This window comes from Bos grunniens, chromosome 8 (genome assembly GCF_055505025.1).
Source record: "Bos grunniens cultivar Pamir isolate PY7600 chromosome 8, Bosgru_T2T1.0, whole genome shotgun sequence".
Classification (NCBI taxonomy): Eukaryota; Metazoa; Chordata; class Mammalia; order Artiodactyla; family Bovidae; genus Bos; species Bos grunniens.
Window position 1 is genome coordinate 27,579,984 of NC_141172.1, and position 21,666 is coordinate 27,601,649.

The following is a 21,666-nucleotide window of genomic DNA, read 5'->3' on the forward strand; positions in this document are numbered from 1 at the left end:
GGGAAAAGAAGGTGGGAAGGGAGAGGGAAAAACAGAGTATAAGGCAAATGAGACAAAATATTAGCATTAGATGAATCTGCATAAATGGCATACAGGCTTTCTTTGTACTATGTTGAAAGTCTGAAATTATTTCTAAACAAAAAGTTTTGTTAAAAAGTTGTCTAGACATTTCTAGAAAGTGCTTTTCACTTATACTGGGCACAAAAGGATTTGGGTTATAAAACAAATTTAGTTGACGTCATCCTACCTTACTGTGCTTGAATTTTTCTCTAGGTATGTTGGATCTGCTTATTGCAAAATGCTTTTAACCTTTTAAAAATGTTGTTCAAATTGTTCCTTGTTTTTTTACATTACTAAAGTAGTTCATCAAAGCAGTCCTGTTGTAAAAGATTTAAATCTGATGCCACAATATGATTTTTCACTTTATCATTCCTTCCCTGCCCATCCTTAGATAACATTAGCATTGAAGTTTGACTTTCCTAGGAATAGACTTTGCATTTAATGAATCTGGGAGATACTTCCTCTGTTTGCTTTACTTTTTACCCAATGAAGGGAGAGTTGCTGCTGCTGCTGCTGCTGGGCTGCTAAGTCGCTTCAGTCGTGTCCAACTCTGTGCGACCTCATAGACGGCAGCCCACCAGGCTCCCCGTCCCTGGGGTTCTCCAGGCAAGAACACTGGAGTGGGTTGCCATTTCCTTCTCCAATTCATGAAAGTGAAAAGTTAAAGTGAAGTCGCTCAGTTGTTTCTGACTCTTAGCGACCCCATGGACTGCAGCCGACTAGGCTCCTCTGCCCATGGGATTTTCCAGGCAAGAGTACTGGAGTGGGGTGCCATGGCCTTCTCCAAAGGAAGAGAATTAGGTAATATAATTGTACCATACTTTAACTACTTCCCTGTGAAGAGCATTTGGGTTGTTTCAATACAGTATGTACTATAATACATAGACCCTTGCACGTGTGTATGTTTTAACAGTATAGAATCCTAGGAATAGTACTCCTGTGTATACTTTGAAATGTTTGATAATACATGCATTTAAATCTTTAATAAATACAGCAAGGCTTCCAAATAGGCTCTATATACATTACATTTTTTTTTTTAATATGAATATACTAAGACTGACTTCTAAATAGTAGCAACGGTATATGTTCTATTTTCCAACATCTCTGCCAACTGTGGATATTATCAATTAAAAAAATGTTTGCCAATCCTATGGACAAAATAATACTACTTTTTAGGTGCACTTTTCCAAGTTTATTGGCTATGGATTTCTTTTTCAATGCACTGTTTCTTCACACCCTGTATCTATTATTCTTTTGGCTGTTTGTCTCTTTCTTATTGGCCTGAAAGAGTTCTTTATAAATTATAGGTAATTTTTTGTCCATATACAGTACCTTAAATATTTTCTCCTTGCCTGTCTTAGAAGTTTAAAATGTTTATGTAGCCAGAACTTTTACTCTTTTCTTTATGGCTTTTGGGTTTGGTGTCTTATTTAGAAAGATTGTCTCTGTTTCAAGGTTGTAAAGAATACTCTCCATACATCCATCTCTTGTTTTTGTAGTTATCTTTTTAATGTATCTAGAAATTTGCATATGGGTTTCATTTCACTTTCGTTGCAACAGATAACCAGTTTCTTCAGCATCATTTATTAAGTAATTCATTATTCTTTCTCCAACTTAAATTTTAACTGAATCATAAAATAAATTCCTATGTTTACATATCTGCATTCTTTATTATGTTCTATTGATCAGTTTATATCTGCATTCTTTATTATGTTCTGTTGATCACCATATATGTATTTTCCTGTGCCATTTCCACAATTTTAATTTGGCAGGGAAAATTCTGTAATATATTTTCCTTTTCAGATAATTTTAGAACTACTTGCCAGGTTCCACTTAAAATCTGCTGGAATTTTAATTGACTGAACTCTACATGAAAAGTTCTTAGGTCATGATGGGTAGGATCTCAGGCTATGGAGTCAGACCTGGTAATAAACCATTTATTAGCTCTGGAATGATAATTGCACCTATTTTAGGGAAACACTGTCTAGCTTATATGAGACAATATATTGAAATGCAAAGCATAATACTTGGTGCATGTATGTGCTAAAATGTCTTATATATTAACAGCGCTGATATATTCAATCACAGTTCTGTAGCTTATTAATGAGAGAACCTTTTCAATGACTTAAACTGTCAGGCTTCTCTCTAGTAAAGAATCCACCTGCAATGCGGGAGACCTGGGTTCAATTCCTGGGTGAGGAAGATCCCCTGGAGAAGGGTATCGATACCAGATCAGTATTCCTGCCTAGAGAATTCCATGGACAGAGGCTACAGTCCATGGTGTCACAAAGAGTCTGGCATGACTGAGCGACTAACACTTTACTTTCAAGAAATTGTAGGGTATGTGTATACCTACTCACACATGCACATACAGACATGTACGTGAACAAAATTTCAGTCTACAGTGATGATTAATATATAATAAAGTGCTTTCCTGGATCCTCTCACTTTTTATTCATTCTTTCAAGTAGTATTTCTGGTGTGGCTGCCATGTGTAGACCCTGGGCTTGATGCCTGGGGATATGCCTCATGCAACTTAAAGGCTGGAGGGAAGACAGACGAGATACGAATAACCACACACTCAACTTTGCACATGAGATATATGGCATGAAGAGAAGTTAGAGTGTCTCCATAGCTCTGGCTCAGCTTGATGATGTTCATTTTGTCAATTAGCTCAGTTTGTTGAATTTAAAAAACTGATTTCTCAAAAACAGTTTAAAAAGTTTAATGAGTGTGAATATAGATCACAGATTCTGAAGTTTTTTATGGGTTCAAATTCTGATTCTGTCACTTGGATGCTTTGTGACTTTGGGCAGGTTACTTAACCTCTCTGTGTTGCAGTTTCATCGTTTGTAAACTAGGGCTAATACTAAGCTACTTCAGGGGGTTGTCATGAAAAGCAAAGAAGTTAATATATATGAAAGTGTGTAGAACAGTGCCTGGTACATAAAGAGAGCTGTAGAAGTGTTAACTATTATTATGACATCATCAGCATCGAAATTTTTAACACTTAATATGGAATTATTTGGGACTTCCCTGGTGACTGAGACGGTAAAGAATCTACCTGTGATGTGGGAGACCCCGGTTCGATCCCTGGGTCAGGAAGATCCGCTGGAGAAGGGAATGGGTACCCACTCCAGTATTCTTGCCTGGAGAATTCCATGGACAGAGGAGCCTGGTGGGCCACGGTCCATGTGGTCACAAAGAGTCAGACATGACTGAGTGACTAACACTTTCATGGAAGTATTTACTTTTTCTCAAATTCTTTTAAAAACCAACATTCAGTTCAGTTCAGTTTAGTCGCTCAGTCATGTCCGACTCTTTGCGACCCCATGAATCGCAGAATGCCAGGCCTCCCTGTCCATCACCAACTCCCGGAGTTCACTCAGACTTGTGTCCATTGAGTCAGTGATGCCATCCAGCCATCTCATCCTCTGTCGTCCCCTTCTCCTCCTGCCCCTAATCCCTCCCAGCATCAGAGTCTTTTCCAATGAGTCAACTCTTCGCATGAGGTGGCCAAAGTACTGGAGTTTCAGCTTTAGCATCATTCTTTCCAAAGAACACCCAGGACTGATCTCCTTTAGAATGGACTGGTTGGATCTCCTTGCAGTCCAAGGGACTCTCAAGAGTCTTCTCCAACACCACAGTTCAAAAGCATCAATTCTTCGGCGCTCAGCTTTCTTCACAGTCCAACTCTCACATCCACACATGACCACTGGAAAAACCATAGCCTTGACTAGATGGACCTTTGTTGGCAAAGTAATATCTCTGCTTTTTAATATGCTGTCTAGGTTGGTCATAACTTTCCTTCCAAGGAGTAAGCATCTTTTAATTTCATGGCTGCAGTCACCATCTGCAGTGATTTTGGAGCCCAGAAAAATAAAGTCTGATACTGTTTCCACTGTTTCCCCATCTATTTGCCATGAAGTGATGGGACCAGATGCCATGATCTTCGTTTTCTGAATGTTGAGCTTTAAGCCAACTTTTTCACTCTCCACTTTCACTTTCATCAAGAGGCTTTTTAGTTCCTCTTCACTTTCTGCCATCAAGGTATAATTGCATGTGATAAAATGACCCATCTTAACTGTACAAATTAAGTTTCATAAATATGTTCACCCATTTAACCACCACTATAATTAAGATATTGAACATTTGCATCAGCCTCAAATGCATCAGTTTCCTGGTGCCCTTCTGTAGTCATTTCAAGTTCTTTCTAATGCATTTGTTTTATCAGAATTCATTAAATTTTTTTTGATGTGTAATGTATATTAAGTTTGAGACACAAATTACATGATCTATTATGCTAATCCCTTCTGGCAGTTCCTTCCTTCTGCTTTTTTGAATAAGTTTCTATATTTAATTGCTTCTTGTTAGAAGCAAAATCAGAGAAGGCAATGGCACCCCACTCCAGTACTCTTGCCTGGAAAATCCCATGGATGGAGGAGCCTGGTGGGCTTCAGTCCATGGGGTTGCTAAGAGTTGGACACGACTGAGCGACTTCACTTTCACTTTTCACTTTCATGCATTGGAGAAGGAAATGGCAACCCACTCCAGTATTCTTGCCTGGAGAATCCCAGGGACGGGGGAGCCTGGTGGGCTGCCGTCTATGAGGTCGCACAGAGTCGGACACGACTGAAGTGACTTAGCAGCAGCAGAAGCAAAATGTCAGCATTTCGCATTGTATTGATTCAGTTAATTTGTCTTATAGTATAAAGCTTATTTCTCTGTATAATACAAATATGTAGATATGCAATTTAGCTTCTTGGTGAAATTTTCCTGATGTTGACAAAGGAGTATTATGTTGACCGTGGGAGTGAAGGAGAATTTAGCCTTGAAATTTTAACCTTTTCTTTCTTAGATTCCTCGAAGGACCAGATTAGTGTCCTTAGCCTCTCTCCTTTGCTAGCACCGATAATTCTCAAGCGTGTATATCCTGGGAGGGAAAGTATTGAGTGGTCCAGTATTTGACATAAACCTTTTTCTTGCAGTAATGAATGCAATCATTTAATAAGTGCTGACATTATCAGTTACTTAATATTGACCAGGCACCATCCTAACCCTAATACATCCATTTAATTCTTTGAATCCCACGAGTTCGGTATTGTTATTATGATGAATATGAATCTTAGAGAAGCTAATTACAATAACTTGCCCAAAGCCCCACATAGTTAAGAATTGATGGAGCTGTTAGTGGGACTCTACACCCACAGTCTTAGCATTATTTATTTCCCTCTTGAATTTGAAACTTTCAGGCTGTGGGTTTTTGGTTAAATAATTCCTGCTATTTTATAGATTTTTCACATCTATTTCTTATTCCATCCTCAAAACATCCAGTGGGGTAGGGAAGGAAATTTGATATTTTATCCCTTTATGCAAAGGTAGGCAAACTTTCTATGAAAGGCCAGAGAGTAAATATTTTCAGCTTGGTAGACCCTGTGGTCTCACTTGCAACAACTCAGCTCTGAGGGCGTGAGAGGAAATATATAAATAGACAACATGTAAATGATTGAGAGTGGCAGCATTCCAATAAAACTTTATTTACAAAAACAGGGCAGGCTGGATTTGGCTCATGAGTTGCAGTTTGGGGACCTCTGTGGCAGTGGACTGGTCTCTTTGAGGACACTGGGGCGTGTCAGCTGGTGGGGGCGGGGGCAGAAGCAGGATTGCTAGTGCAAAGTGTTGTGCCCTGTGCACTCCCCTACCTTCTGCAGGCTGTAGCACTCAGTGCCCCCAACTAGTGCCTTTAGAATTTTCAAGTCCCATCAATAATAGTAGTGATAATAACTAGTGTTTTATCCTGGATGCTTTGTACTCTGTGCTTTTCAACGTTTCATTTAATCAGTGAACACACCAGTGAGGTGGGAAACTGAGGTAGAAGAAAGGAAAAGGCTTGCCAAGGTCACAGAGCTAAAAGGTGGTGAAATGGATTTGAACTCAGGGAGGCTGATTCTGAGCACCTGAGCTCAAGTCTGACTCTTAACCTATCTATCCCATGTAATGGGCTTTCTCAGTTTCAAGTTACCTTTGAAGCCTTATTCTTCAGGAACTTCCCAATGGTTAAGAGATAAGATCTATATTCTATTTTAAAAACTTTTGCTTTGGAGCAGAGCTATAAGTAAGGGAATGCTAATTCTGCCATTTTTCTGTCATAGCTGGAAAATTTGAGGGTTGAATAAGATGGTGCAAGAGGTTTCTTTTTGCTTGTCCTTAGGCTGCTCTGGAGGCTCAGTTGTAGAACCACTTTAATGATCACAAAAGAAATTATTTGTTAGTATTGTGTCAGTACTGAGCTGGGTGCATTAAATACATTATCTCAGTTTAAGCCTCAAAACAGTGCTATAAATTAAGTGGTATTATTCCCATCGCATAGATGGAAAAACAGAGGTTCATCTATGAGATGTTGGGTAAGTGAATTAAATCTCCACAAGTCTTAGTTTCCTTATTTGGATATAATAATAACCGTATCTCATGGAGTCATTATGAAGATTAAATGAGTTAATGCATGTTAAGGATATAGAGCAGTGTTTGGCACTCAATAACCTTTTATTATTGTTGTTATTGTCAGAATATATTAACAGTAGTAATGGTAGAGGTAAATGTTTTTTTTTTAATTTTGTTTATTTACTTTTGCCTGTGCCGCGTCTTCGTTGCTGTGCTAGGGCTTTCTTTAGTTGGGGCAGGGAAGGCTACTCCCTAGTTGCAGCCCATGGGCTTCTCCTTGTGGTGGCTTCTCTTGTGGGACATGGGCTCTAGGGTAGTGGGCTCAGTTGCGGTGCACGGGCTTAATTGCCTGTGCCATGTGGAATCTTCTCTGAGCAGGGATCAAACCCGTGTACCTTGCATTGGAAAGTGGATTTTTAGCCACTGGACTACCAGGGAAGTGCAGGTGAAATTTTTTTTTTAAATGATTGATTGTGAATTGGAAATAAGCATCTAAATGTCTAACATAGGGGCTTCTCTAGTGGCCCAGCAATAAAGAATCCGCTTTCTAATGCAGGAGACATGGGTTGAATCTCTAATCCAGGAAGATCCCACGTGCCGTGGAGCAACTAAGCATGTGTGCCAAAACTATTGAGCCTGTGCTCTAAGCCCTGAACCACAACTACTGAGCCCACCAACGACTGAAACCCGCGCCCCACCCAGAGCCTGTGCTCGTGACAAGAGAGGCCACTGCAGTGAGAAGCTGGTGCACTGCAAGGAAGAATTTACCCTGCTTGCTGCAGCTAGAGAAAAGCCTGAGTAGCAGTGAAGACCCAGAACAGCCAAAAATAAATAAATTATATTAATAATTATATTAATTGTTTTATATTTTATTAAATTATATTAAATAAATTATATCAATAGACATCAGCAGATTGAATTTATGGTTATTTATTCATAGGAAGAAGTATCTGCTTTCTTCATTTTACTATTTATTTAATTTATTTGGCTGTGCTGAGTCTTAGTTGCATCATGTGGGATCTAGTTCCTTGACCAGGGATCGAACCCAGGTCCCCTACCATGGGAGCATAGAGTCTCAGTCACTGGACTACCAAAGAATTCCCAGCTTTGTTCATTTTAAATTAAAAATACCTCTATTTGTGATGGTTTCAAAATTAAATAGCTTGAAATGGTAAAACTCAGTCTCTTGGTTCTGTTTGTAGCTATTTGTTTTGTATGAAATTATGCTCCTGCAAAAACAGTATGCCCCAGATAGTCCTCTGTTTACTATAGCTTTGTAGGACTGGCACCAGAGGACAGGAGTGCTTGACGTATTAAGCGATTGCCAGGGTTCATTTTACAACCATAAAAATAGTAGCTGAGGACTAGTACAGGGAAGTAAAATAATTTACTAATTTTTGTTCAACAAATTCAACAGTACACCTTTGTAAAAGAACTTATGTTTTGCATATACATTCTTTATTACACACTGAACATGGCTCTACACATTTTGGGTTTATGCATGCCCATTCCTCTCCGAGGTTATATCCCAAACCGTGTGAATTCTGTAATAATGACAATTTAAAGTATTTGTTCAATGTCAATTTTGACTATATGTGATTTTCCTTTTATGTACTTGACTTAGAACTTAACCCTTACCTTAAGCTTCAACTCAACTCCATATTTATAATGAAATGCAGAAAGGAAAATATTTCCCCCTTCATAAAGTTAACTATTTCATTTTTTAAAAAACACACTTCTCTATATGTTAGTAGAAACTAAAGCAATGCTGAGCTTCCCTGGTGGCTCAGTGGGTAAAAAAATCTTTCTGCAATGCAGGAGACCTGGCTTCTGTCACTGGGATGGGAGGATCCCCTGCAGAAGGGAATGACTACCCACTCCAGGATTCTTGCCTGGAGATTTCCATGGACAAAGGAGCCTGGTGGGGTCCATGGTTGCAAAGAGTTGGACACGACTGAGCGACTAACAATTAAAGCAGTGCTGTCCAGTTCATTTGTTATTTGTGAGGGTGACATCTGGTGGTTTTTTAATTTCATGTTTTCTCTGTGCTTGGTTGTTAGAGACTCCAAAGAATCATCATGTGAACTGCTTTGCCTGGTCCTTAACACACTAGCTGGCTATTGAGGATTGAGTTAGTACAACTGATAGGACTCTGACAGCCCAGCCCTTCGTTTGAACACAGTCCCTCTGGATGCCAGCCTTCAGCAAGGAATTTTATTTTAGCATGTGTGATGGACAGTCAGCTCCCTTATTGGGGAGGATTTGTGTTGAATTCAGAGAATCTAGGCTTTTGAGTAAGGGATGGTATCTATGCCAGCCTCTCTGCTTTCCTTATGAGGAGGCTAGAGGCCTATGAGGTTGAGTGTATTAACCAAGGTCACGTTGTTGGCCAAGGTCACTGTTCCCAGTGAGCTGAGGTCTTGGGCTCTGTGCTCATAAGTTATGTTTATCGTGTTGAGTAATCCACTGAGTAGGAAGAGTCTGGGCACTGAAGAATAAGAGATGAAGGCATTTTCGGATGGGAGAAGTAAGGCAGTTAACATTTTTTTGAGTACCTATTTGCTATAAATATTTCCATATTTCAGCCTCTTTTCTCTCTTTCAAAAGAAGATGCAGAATCTTTAGTGGGAAAGAGTTCTTGAGGAAGTAGAGTTGAGGGATCCCAGCTCTGTGTCCATGAATGAGTCCACCGATTCACCCCATATCTGAGAAGTTAGTATCTTCAGGAACGGTATTTACTGAGTCTGTTTTGAGTTGGACCTTTACATGCTATTGTCTCTCTAACATCCTTCCAACCACTTGGGGAGATGGTTGGAATCCCCATTGCTAAGAGTCTGCAAAGTGCAAAAGTACTGTGTTGGGTTACCAAGTGGATTCAAAAGGAGTATGACAGCCCTTGCTTTCAGTAAGGGAGTTCTGATAGGTTCTTAGGAAAATCAGTGGAGCAGGATTCAGAAGGCTAGACCTCCCCAGGGGTGGGGTAGAGCTGAGATTGAGACCCATGTGGGTTCCACTTCCTGGCCTAAATTTATGTTTTCCACTCTGTTGCGCTGGAAATGCACTTAAGTGAATCTTTGAATAAAATCTGACTTATGAACACATGACAGTGGCTTAGTTAAAATATGCTCAATTTATGTATGTGCTCAATGTAATCTTTCCTAATGAAGTGGCTGTCACTCCAGATTTCCTATTTTCACTATGAGATCTGCGATTTTTTTGTAAATATGAACCTTGAAAATAAAAAAGACAGGACTTATGGGGTAATATTAGAGGACTTCCCTGGCATGAGAGAAACTCGAGAATTATGTTAATACTGTACTTGGAGAATGTGTGAAATCGTTTTCAACCACAAGTGATGAGTGCTTCAAAGTTTCTCAGGCACACATTTTTCTTTTTTTTTTTCTTTTGGCAGTTGATTTTTACTATTTATATTTATCTGAAATTTAAAAACTCTAGTTTTGAATGGTGTATGAAAATCTCCAGTTTTTTGATAAGCATATCCCAGAAAGTAGATTTTATAAACCTTCTGGGCAAACGTAGAAGATAAACTCTGTGTCTGGTTCTTTGTCTGTTCTTTTTAAGAATTCTGTTCATAACCTTGGGAAGGTTGCATTTTATGCACTTGAAGGGCCCAGTGGGCACGTGGGAGTGTGAAGAATCTCTAGTATATGGGCCCCCATCACTTTCCTTCCCTCTGACTAAGAGCTCTATGGGTCAGTTGAGTTTTAATGTTAATCTTTAAAGGGGAGGTATGAGCAGAGATTGCACCCTTTAGATCCAGTACTAGGAATAAACTGAAGCTGAGGTTTACATTTGGCTCCAGAGAGTCTGGGGCATTGATGTTCCCTCCTACAATAGGAACTTATAAAGAAATGCAGCCTATAAAGTGCAACTGGAAGAGTTGAAATGCTCCAAAAGGCCATGGATGGCAGATGTGAGCAGAATGAACAATTCTCCCCGACACATGAGCTCCGGACACATATATTAAAAAGTTTTTTGCATCAATTATTTTCTAAGAGTCACTTCATGGATATGTAATAAATTTGTATTTTTAGTTAATTAACCTTGATTTAGGAAAACCAATACTTTATTGAAGTAGGGAGTGATATCACTTAGGTTTATGCATTTCCCATATGATTCCTTTAAATGTACTTTTTCCTTTTACGTGTGAGAAGATTTACATCCAATATTTGAGGAGCCCTTCTGGCGTGTCACTAAGATGATAATAAAGTGTAACAACTGATGTCAGTTTGGTTTCCCATTTTGGACATCTTGATCGACCAGGGGACAATGTCATGAGGAGGAGTGTCTGTGGTTCTTAGGACCCTAATACCCACGGTTCTTAGTCTCTGCACTAATCCTTTGAGTGGCTAGGGCATCCTCTTTATGGCTCATCTCCCTGAGAATAGTCCAGATGTGACCCAGAGCCAAGTGTAGAATCTGTTACTTCTCAGAGTTCTCAGCAGCTCTCGGGTTCTTTGAGTCCATGGTACCAAACACACAGCTTCATTGGTCAATAGAATGGAATGTTGGGTAAAGGCTCTGGTGGGAAGGGTCTGATGCTATGGGGTGGGGAGTGGTTCTCATTGAGGAAGAAGGTGTCAACAGAGCCCCTTCAGACCTTGTCATCCCTCCCTGAAGAACAACAGATGGATGAGAACATGGAGGCTTTGGCCCACAGTCCTATTGAAATCATTCAAATAGGAGAGGGAAAAATGGAGAAAGAGACACAGGAGGAGGATGAGAAAAAGGAAAAGGTAAGGGGAGAAAGGACAAGGCTATAGAGAAGTGATTCAACTTACTGGATTTGCAGTACCTACGTTTAATTTTTATCATGTTCCTTCCTATTCCCTCTCCCTTCTTAGAGTAATATTTACCACATATTTCTTTTCATACCCCAAAGTGAATTAAAATTCAGATGGGGAGACCTGAAAAATTTGTAAATCTATTTGGTCTCTTTGGAAATTAATAAAGTATTTAAATTCCTGCATATTTTTAGTAGCATATTTGTTATCTTTAGTCTTTGCCTGTCTCCCTTAGGGCAAAAAATAATATGATTATCTTCATCATTAGCATCTCCATTATTTAAGAGTCTTAAAGAAATAAACACTTATTAAAAACTTGCTGTCACTTAAATGCACTTGCATGCATTTTTGCTACTCAGAGTGTTACAAATGAAGATGAAAATGATTTAGAAAAGCTTTAGCAGTGATGCAGCACCCCTCATTCCTTTTCCTCACTTCTCTGTTCTGTGTCCAGGATCCTCCATCCTGCTGGGGGAAGGAAGTCAGATTTCAGGCTCCCCACCCAGCAGGGAGCAGGCCCTGGAGTGGTGGGTGGCCTCTGGAAGGTTGCCCCCGGGGAATCTCTCACCTAACAAGGTTAGTCCATTTGCTGAATTGCAGAATGAAACTGCTCAAAGTAAAGACCTCTCATCTCAGGACAAGGGTTCTCAGCTAGCCAGTCTTCTAACAATTATCTGCTAATAGTTTTTGAAGTGCAGAGTACTGTGTTGGGTTATAAAGTGAATTCAGGAGTCAGATGGCTCTTGACTGCAGCCAGAGTCAAGATAGGCTCTTGAGAAAGTGAGGTTCTGTTGGAGGCAGCATGTACTTAGGAGCCAGGTGTGGCTCAAATAAACATTTATTACACTTATGCCCAAGAGTAGTGGCTCCTCAGGGTTGGCCCTAGCATAGGAGCTGGGGAGGCTGATGCAGCAGTCTTTAAGGATGGAACTAAATGCTGAGGCTTTCCGCTGAGCACATCTCTTTTGTCAGCAGTGTGAGTTTTCTTGTGTTGTTGTTGTTGTTCAGTTGCCCAGTTGTGTCTGACTCCTTGTGACCCCAGGTACTGCAGCATGCCAGGCCTTCCTGTCCCTCACCATCTCCCTGTTTGCCCAAGTTCATGTCCATTGCATTGGCCATGCCATCTGGCCATCTCATCCTCTGACGCCCTCCTCTCCTTCTGCGCTCAATCTTTCCCGGCATCAGGGACTTCTCCAAAGAGTCATCTGTTCACATCAGATCAGATCAGATCAGTCGCTCAGTCGTGTCCGACTCTTTGCGACCCCATGAATCACAGCACACCAGGCCTCCCTGTCCATCACCAACTCCCGGAGTTCACTCAGACTCACGTCCATCGAGTCAGTGATGCTATCCAGCCATCTCATCCTCTGTTGTCCCCTTTTCCTCCTGCCCCAATCCCTCCCAGCATCAGAGTCTTTTCCAATGAGTCAACTCTTCGCATGAGGTGGCCAAAATACTGGAGCTTCAGCTTCAGCATCAGTCCTTCCAGTGAATATTCAGGGTTGATCTCCCTTGAGATTGACTGGGTTGATCTCCTTGCTGTCCAAGGGACTTTCAGGAGTCTTCTCTAGCACCACAGTTCAAAGACATCAGTTCTTTGGTGATCTACCTTCTTTATGGCTCAGCTCTCACAACTGTATGTGACCACTGGGAAGACCATAGCCTAGCTTATGTGGACCTTTGTCAGCAGAGTAATGTCTCTGCTTTTCAACACACTGTCTATGTTTGTCATTGCTTTCCTGCCAAGAAGCAATCGTCTTCTGATTTCATGGCTGCAGTCATCATCTGCAATGATTTTGGAGCCCAAGAAGAGGATTTTGTCACTGCTTCCACCCTTTCCTCCTACTGTTTGCCATGTAGCAATGGGGCTAGCTGCCATGATCTTAATTTTTTTTAATATCTAGTCTTAAGCCGGCTCTTTCACTCTCCTCCTTCACCTTTAACAAAAGGCTCTTTAGCTCCTCTTTGCTTTCTGCCATTAGATTTTGGAAGACCCAGCAGTGGCCACAGGACTTAAAAAGGTCAGTCCTCATCCCAGTTCTCAAGAAGAGTGGTACCAAAGAATGTGCTAACCTAACCATAGGACAATTGCACTCATCTCCCATGCTAGTAAGGTCATGCTTGAAATCTTGCATGCTAGTCTTCAGCATTATGCAAACCAGAACTTCCAGGTGTCCAAGCTGGGTTTAGAAAAGAAAGGGGAACCAGAGATCAAATTGCCAACATTTGCTGGATTATAGAGAAGGCAATGGAATTTCAGAAAAACATCTATCTCTGTTTCATCGACTATGCTAAAGCCTTTCTTGTATTACTTTCCTTAAACTGGAAGGACTCTGGATGCGTCTCTGACTGTATTTCTTTCAACTGGACCCCACATGGTGTATGGGCTTCTCAAGTGGTGCAGGGGTACAGAACCTGTCTGCCAATGCAGGGGACATAAGAGATGCGGGTTTGATCCTTGGGTTGGGAAGATACTCCTGAAGGGAAGACCATGGCAATCCACTCCAGTATTCATGCCTAGAAAATCCCATGGACAGAGGAGCCTGGTAGGCTGCAGTTCATCAGGTTACCAAGGGTCAGACATGACTGAAGTGACTTAGTAGCAGCAGCCACATGCTGCACTTACCTAGTGGTGCAAAGTTTCAGGGAGACCAACTGTTGTAATCACTGGGGAAGTGAAAACCAGCAGTGGTGAAGCACTGGGAAGTTGATGGTGAGTTTAGAGAAGCAAACACCAGAGGTAGAAAAATCTTGTTATGCTCTGTGAGAAATGCATGAAGATGTACGGATATTTAGTGTTGGATGGGAGACTGTTGACTAGCAGTTCCCTGCAGATCAGGTGCCAAACCTAGCGGTCCTGATGGGAATCCATTGAGGAAAGGAGCGGATATGACTCTCATAAAGATATAAAGTGGACATGTTGAAACTTTTATTTAACTCATCACTGAGGGAAACCAGTGAGATGGTAAACTGATTCACGGACTGTTTGTGGAACTGGATATTTATAGACTTCAAACAAGAACAATGTTAGCTTAAGATCCCTAGGCTACAGATAAAGCTGGATAGTGTCCTACAGGGTCATAAAACTGTAATCTTTGAGGTTTCCTTACCATTCCGAAATCTGCACATTAATAAATAATCTCATAGTATCTGGCTTCTGTTCAGTTCAGTCACTCATTTGTGTCCGACTCTTTGTGACCACATGGACTGCAGCATGCCAGGCTGTCCTGTCCATCACCATCTTCCGGAGCGTATTCAAACTCATGTCCATTGAGTTGGTGATGCCATCCAACCATCTCATCCTCTGTTGTCCCCTTCTCTTCCCGCCTTCAATCTTTCCCAACATCAGAATCTTTCCCAATGAGTCAGTTCTTTGCATCAAGTGGGAGAATCAAGTATTGGAGTTTCAGCTTCAGCATCAGTCCTTCCAATGATTATTCAGGACTGATCTCCTTTAGGATGGACTGGTTAGATCTCTGTGCTGTTCAAGGGACTCTCAAAAGTGTTCTCCAACACCACAGTTCAAAAGCATCAATTCTTTGGCGCTCAGCTTTCTTTATAGTCTAGCTCTCACATCCATACATGACTCCTGGAAAAACCATATCTTTGACTAGATGGACTTTTGTTGGCAACTAATGTCTCTGCTTTTTTAATATGCTATTTAAGTTGGTCATAGCTCTTCTTCCAAGGAGCAAACATCTTTTAATTTCATGGCTGCAGTCACCATCTGCAGTGATTTTGGAACCCAAAAATAGTCTCTCAGTGTTTCCACTGTTTCCCCATCTATTTGCCATGAAGTGATGGGAACGGATGCCATGATCTTCGTTTTCTGAATGTTGAGTTTTAAGCCAACTTTTTCACTCTCCTCTTTTACTTTCATCAAGAGGCTTTTGAGTTCCTCTTCACTTTCTGCCATAAGGGTGGTGTCATCTGCATATCTGAGGTGATTGATATTTCTCCTGGCGATCTTGATTCGAGCTTGTGCTTCTTCCAGCCCAGCGTTTCTCATGATGTACTCTGCATAGAAGTTAAATAAGCAGGGTGACAATATACAGACTTGACGTACTCCTTTTCCTATTTGGAACCAGTCTGTTGTTCCATGTCCAGTTCTAACTGTTGCTTCCTGACCTGCATATAGGTTTCTCAAGAGGCAGGTCAGGTGGTCTGGTATTCCCATCTCTTTCAGAATTTTTCACAGTTGATTGTGATCCACACAGTCAAAGGCTTTGGCATAGTCAATAAAGCAGAAATAGATGTTTTTCTGGAACTCTCCTGCTTTTTTGATGACCCAACAGATGTTGGCGATTTGATCTCTGGTTCCTCTGCCATTTTTAAAACCAGCTTGAACATCTGGAAGTTCACGGTTCATGTACTATTGAAGCCTGGCTTGGAGAATTTTCAGCATTACTTTGCTAGTATGTGAGATGAGTGCAATTGTGTGGTAGTTTGAGCATTCTTTGGCATTGCCTTTCTTTGTGATTGGAATGATAACTGACCTTTTCCAGTCCCGTGGCCACTGCTGAGTTTTCCAAATTTGCTGGCATATTGAGTGCAGCACTTTCACAGCATCATCTTTCAGGATTTGAAATAGCTCAACTGGAATTCCATCACCTCCACTAGTTTTGTTCCTAGTGATGCTTCCTAAGGCCCACTTGACTTTGCATTCCAGGATGTCTGGGTCTAGGTGAGTGATCACACCATCGTGGATATCTGGGTCATGAAAATCTTTTTTGTATAGTTCTTTGTGTATTCTTGCCACCTCTTCTTAATATCTTCTGCTTCTGTTAGGTCCATACTATTTCTATTCTTAATTGTGCCCATCTTTGTTTTTTTTTTTTTTAATAGCACAGACTCAAAATTTATTCTGTTATAATCTCTATCAGATCAGATCAGATCGGATCAGATCAGTTGCTCAGTCGTGTCGGCTATAATTTATATTAAATAACAAATTGAAACTATTTTGTGTTAAATAAGTTGTACAATAAATGACATTTGTTCAAAGTAAAAAAAAAATCCTTCTCTAAGCTTTTATAATATTCTGAAGTATCAGATAACTTAGTCTGACAGTTTGCTGCCGCTGCTAAGTCACTTCAGTTGTATCTGACTCTGTGCGACCCCATAGACGGCAGCACACCAGGCTCCTCTGTCCATGGGATTCTCTAGGCAAGAACACTGGAGTGGGTTGCCAGTTCCTTCTCCAATTGTGCCCATCTTTGCCTGAAATGTTCCCTTGGTATCTCTGATTTTCTTGAAGAGATCTCTAGTCTTTCCCATTCTATTGTTTTCCTCTATTTCTTTGTATTGATCACTGAGGAAGTCTTTCTTATCTCTCCTTGCTATTCTTTGGAACTCTGCATTCAAATGTGTATATCTTTTCTTTTCTCCTTTACCTTTAGCTTCTCTTCTTTTCTCAGCTATTTATAAGGCCTCCTCAGACAACCATTTTGCTTTTTTGCATTCTTTTTCTTGGGGATGATCTTGATCACTGCCTCCTGTACAGTGTCATGAACCTCTGTCCATAGTTCTTCTGGCACTCTGTCTATGAGATCTAATCCTTTGAATCTATTTGTCACTTTCATTGTATAATCAGAAGGGATTTGGTTTAGGTCGTACCTGAATGGTCTAGTGGTTTTCCCTACATTGTTCAATTTCAGTCAGAATTTGGCAATAAGGAGTTCATGATCTGAGCCACAGTCAGCTCTTGGTCTTGTTTTTGCTGAATGTATAGAGCTTCGCCATCTTTGGCTGCAAAAAAAATAATCAGTTTGATTTTGATATTGACCATCTGGTGATGTCCATGTGTAGAGTCATCTCTTGTGTTGTTGGAAGAGGGTGTTTGCTATGAGTGGTGTGCAGTCTTGGTAAAACTTTGTTAGCTTTTGATCTGCTTCATTCTGTACTCCAAGGCCAAATTTGTCTGTTATTCCACGTATCTCTTGACTTCTTACTTTTGCATTCCAGTCCCCTATAATGAAAAGGATATCATTTTTGCGTGTTAGTTCTAGGTGGTCTTATAGGTCTTCATAGAACTGTTCAACTTCTACTTTTTCAGCATTACTGGTTGGGGCATAGACTTGGATTACTGTGATATTGAATGGTTTGCCTTGGAAGGGAACAGAAATCGTTCTGTTGTTTTTGAGATTGCATCCACTTACTGCATTTTGGACCCTTTTGTAGATTATGATGGCTACTCCATTTCTTCTAAGGGATTCTTGCCCACAGTAGTAGATATAAGGTCATATATCTGAGTTAAATTCGCCCATTCCAGTCCATTTTAGTTCACCGATTCTAAAATGTCAGTGTTCACTCTTGCCATCTCCTGTTTGACCACTTCCAATTTGCCTTGATTCACTGAACTAACATTCTAGGTTCCTATGCCATATTGCTCTTTATAGCATCAGACTTTACTTCCATCACCAGTCACATCCACAACTGGATGTTGTTTTTGCTTTGGCTCCGTCTCTTCATTCTTTCTGGAGTTATTTCTCTGATCTCCAGTAGCATATTGGGCACCTACTGACCTGGGGAGTTCATCTTTCAGTGTCCTATCTTTTTGCCTTTTCATACTGTTCATGGGGTTCTCAAGGCAAGAATACTGAAGTGGTTTGCCATTCCCTTCTCCAGTGGACCACATTTTGTCTGTATTCTCCACCATGACCTGTCCATCTTGGGTGGCCCTACATGGCATGGCTCATAGTTTCATTGAGTTAGACAAGGCTTTGGTCCATGTGACCAGTTTAATTAATTTTCTGTGATTGTGGTTTTCATTCTGTTGGCCCTCTGATGACCCAGAGGATGGTATGGGGAGGGAGGAGGGAGGAGGGTTCAGGATGGGGAACACATGTATACCTGTGGCGGATTCATTTTGATATATGGCAAAACCAATACAATATTGTAAAGTTAAAAAAAAAAAGAAGCAGCTTATGGAATCTTCCTGATGGGGGAGACTGACTGAGGGGGAAACTGGGTCTTATGGGCTGGGCTATGGTCAGTTATACTCTAATGCAATTTTCTGTTGATGGGCAGGGCTGTGTTCCCTCCTTGTTGTTTGACCTGAGGCCACACTGTGGTGGAGGTAGTGAAGATAATGGCAGCCTCCTTCAAAAGGTCCCATGCACGCACTGCTGCACTGAATGCCCCAACCCTGCACCAGGCCACCACCGCCCCATGTCTCTGCCGGAGACTCCTAGGCGCTCACGGGCAAGTGTGGGTCAGTCTCTTATGGGGTCACTGCTCCTTTCTCCTGGTCCTGGTGTGCACAAGAGTTTGTTTGTGCCCTCTAAGAGTCTGTTCCCCTAGTCCTGGGTAAGTTCTGGTGGCTCTTTGGTGGTGTTAATGGCGACCTCCTCCAAGAGGGCTTTTACCATACCAGGTCTGCTACATCCAGACCCCCTGCCCCTGCGGCAGGTAACTGAGGACCCGTACCTCTACAGGCGATGCTCTGGCTCTAATCTGAGAGTAAATAGCCAAGTCAAACACAAGGACATCATCTGAGAGAATTCAAGAACCCTTGGGAGGATTTGTGCGACAGTCTGCAGTATTACCTCCAGAGATATGATGCCCCCTTCTCTCCTCCGCTTCTCCACTCCTGCCCAATTGCCTTAGTTCCAAGTTTTGGATGTTTTTCTTAATTAACATTAAAAAAATACTTTGAAGTTAAATCTGGAGTTGAATCTCAGTTCCTTCACTTACCAGCTGTGTAATATTGCTCAGGTAGTTACCTGTGACTGAATTTACTTGCTACAAATTGGGAGGAGCTTTGTAAAGTGCCTGACACATGTTAGGCACTCATTTAATCTTAGTTCTTCTCTTTGTGTGTCAGTGGTGTTCAACTCTTTGTGACCCCATGGACTATAGCCTCTGTCCATGGGGTTATAGCCATGGAATTCTCCAGGCAAGAGTACTGGAATGAGTAGCTTTCTCTTCTGTAGGGGATCTCCCCACCCCGGGATCCAACTGGGTCTCCTGCACTGCAGGCAGATTCTCTACCATCTGAGTCACCAGGGAAACTCCTTTTCTTTTTTTTAAGTGAAAAAAAAAAAATCACCTTTTGTCTGGTCTTTAGAGACAAAGTTTTCTTCCTCTTTTTATCCTTCTCTCTTGCTTTTTTTCTATTTCTCTTTCTCATTTCTAGTTTATTAGAATAATATCCTAGAACTCTGGTGGATTGTCTCTGTTATGTGGAGGCATTGTATTAAATTTTTATTATTCATCTAAGTGGAAAAAATGATTTTAACATTATTTTTTAATTAAAAAATTTCCCCCAGCTTTGTGAGCTATAGTTAACCTATAACATCGTGTAGGTTTAAGGTGTGCAACTTAATGATTTGATACATGACTGTATTGTGAAATGATTACCATAATAAGGTTAGTTAACACATCCATCTCACATCTCACATCATGAGAAATGCTGGGCTGGAGGAAGCACAAGCTGGAATCAAGATTGCCAGGAGAAATATCAATAACCTCAGATATGCAGATGACACCAGCCTTATGGCAGAAAGTGAAGAACTAAAGAGCCTCTTGATGAAAGTGAAAGAGGAGAGTGAAAAAGTTGGCTTAAAGCTCAACATTCAAAAAACTAAGATCATGGCATCTGGTCCCATCACTTCATGGCAAATAGATGGGGAAACTGTGGAAACAGTGGCTGACTTTATTTTTCTGGGCTCCAAAATCACTGCAGATGGTGACTGCAGCCATGAAATTAAAAGATACTTATTCCTTGGAAGGAAAGTTATGACCAACCTAGACAGCATATTAAAAAGCAGAGATATTACTTTGCCAACAAAGGTCCATCTAGTCAAGGCTATGGTTCTTCCTGTGGTCATGTATGGATGTGAGAGTTGGACTATAAAGAAAGCTGAGTGCTGAAGAATTGATGCTTTTGAACTGTGGTGTTGGAGAAGACTCTTGAGAGTCCCTTGGACTGTAGGGAGATCCAACCAGTCTATCCTAAAGGAAATCAGTCCTGAATATTCATTGGAAGGACTGATATTGAAGCTGAAACTCCAATCCTTTGGCCACCTGATGCGAAGAACTGACTCATTTGAAAAGGCCCTGATGCTGGGAGGGATTAAGGGCAGGAGAAGAAGGGGATGACAGAGGATGAGATGGTTGGATGGCATCACTGACTCAATGGACATGGATTTGGGTGGACTCTGGTAGTTGGCGATGAACAGGGAGGCCTGGTGTGCTGCAGTTCATGGAGTTGCAGAGAGTCAGACACAACTGAGCGACTGAACTGAATTGAACTGAACTGAACACATCCATCATGTCACATAGTCATAATTTGTGTGTATGATGAAAATTTTCAATATCAGCTCTTTGAACAGTTTTCAAATATGCAGTGCGGTATTGTTAGCTGTGGTTTCCATGTTCTACAGTATGTTTTATTTAGAGAAACTGCTGCATATGATAGGGGCTTCACCCATGACTCAGGGGTAATGAATCTGCCAGCAATGCGGGAGACGTGGGTTCGATCACTGGGTCAGGAAGATCCCCTGGGGGAGGGCATGGCAATCCACTCTAGTATTCTTGCGGGGATAATCCCACAGACAGAGAGCCTGATGGGTTGCAGTCCATAGGGTCATAGTCGGACATGACTGAAGCAAATGAGCACTTCAGGCACATACTGCATATGATAAAGGGAGAGGTGTTACTCAAATTAAGATGATTTCTTACTGGATATAACTTAGTGTTTCTTGTTTTGAGATGGATTGTTGCTGTTGTTCAGTCACTAAGTCGTGTCCGACGCTTTGCCACTTTATGAACTGCAGCATGCCAGGATTCCCTGTCCTTCAGTATCTCCTGGAGTTTGCTCAAACTCATGAGTCAGTGATGCCATCTAACCATCTCATCCTTTGTCACCCCCTACTCCTCTTGCCCTCAGTGTTTCCCAGGATCGGGGTCTTTTCCAATGAATCAGCTCTTTGCATCACGTGGGCCGAGTACTGTAGACTGAGCTTCAGCATCAGTCCTTCCGGTGAATATCCAGGGTTGATTTCCTTAAGGATTGACTAGTTTGATCTCCTTGCTGTCCAAGGGACTCTCAAGAGTCTTCTCCAGCACCACAGTTCAAAAGCATCAATTCTTCGGTGCTCAGCCTTCTTTATGGTCCATCTCTCACATCAGTACATAACTAATGGAAAAACTATAACACTGAGATGGGTATAGGGGTATTACTTGTTTAAGTGTAAATATTAGCCTTATTTCTTTTTAAAAGGAGAGCTGGACTTCTGAGCTATCTTTCCTGAAGCCCACTCCATGTCTCTGTGCCTGCTGTGTGCTCTGTTCTGGGTTGAGGTTTGTGAGGAGGGGGTCAGGTGCACAGAAGCTCTCAGGAGCATGCTCTCTGCATCCC

General features: G+C 41.3%; 1 protein-coding gene across 10 annotated transcripts in view; it reads left to right on the plus strand.

Moving 5' to 3' along the window:
* TTC39B (tetratricopeptide repeat domain 39B) overlaps positions 1-21,666 on the plus strand; it is a 148,503-nt gene that overhangs the window by 22,235 nt on the left and 104,602 nt on the right. Inside the window, exons 1-2 of one of the 10 annotated variants that reach the window (XM_086415064.1) lie at positions 11,013-11,258; positions 19,848-19,859. The exons of the other annotated variants lie outside the window; for them this stretch is intronic. Of the exons in view, the coding sequence (XP_086271190.1) occupies positions 11,028-11,258; positions 19,848-19,859 (243 nt within the window). The 5' untranslated portion in view covers positions 11,013-11,027. Of the gene's footprint in view, positions 1-11,012; positions 11,259-19,847; positions 19,860-21,666 lie in introns of those variants that run through there. 10 annotated transcript variants of the gene reach the window in all.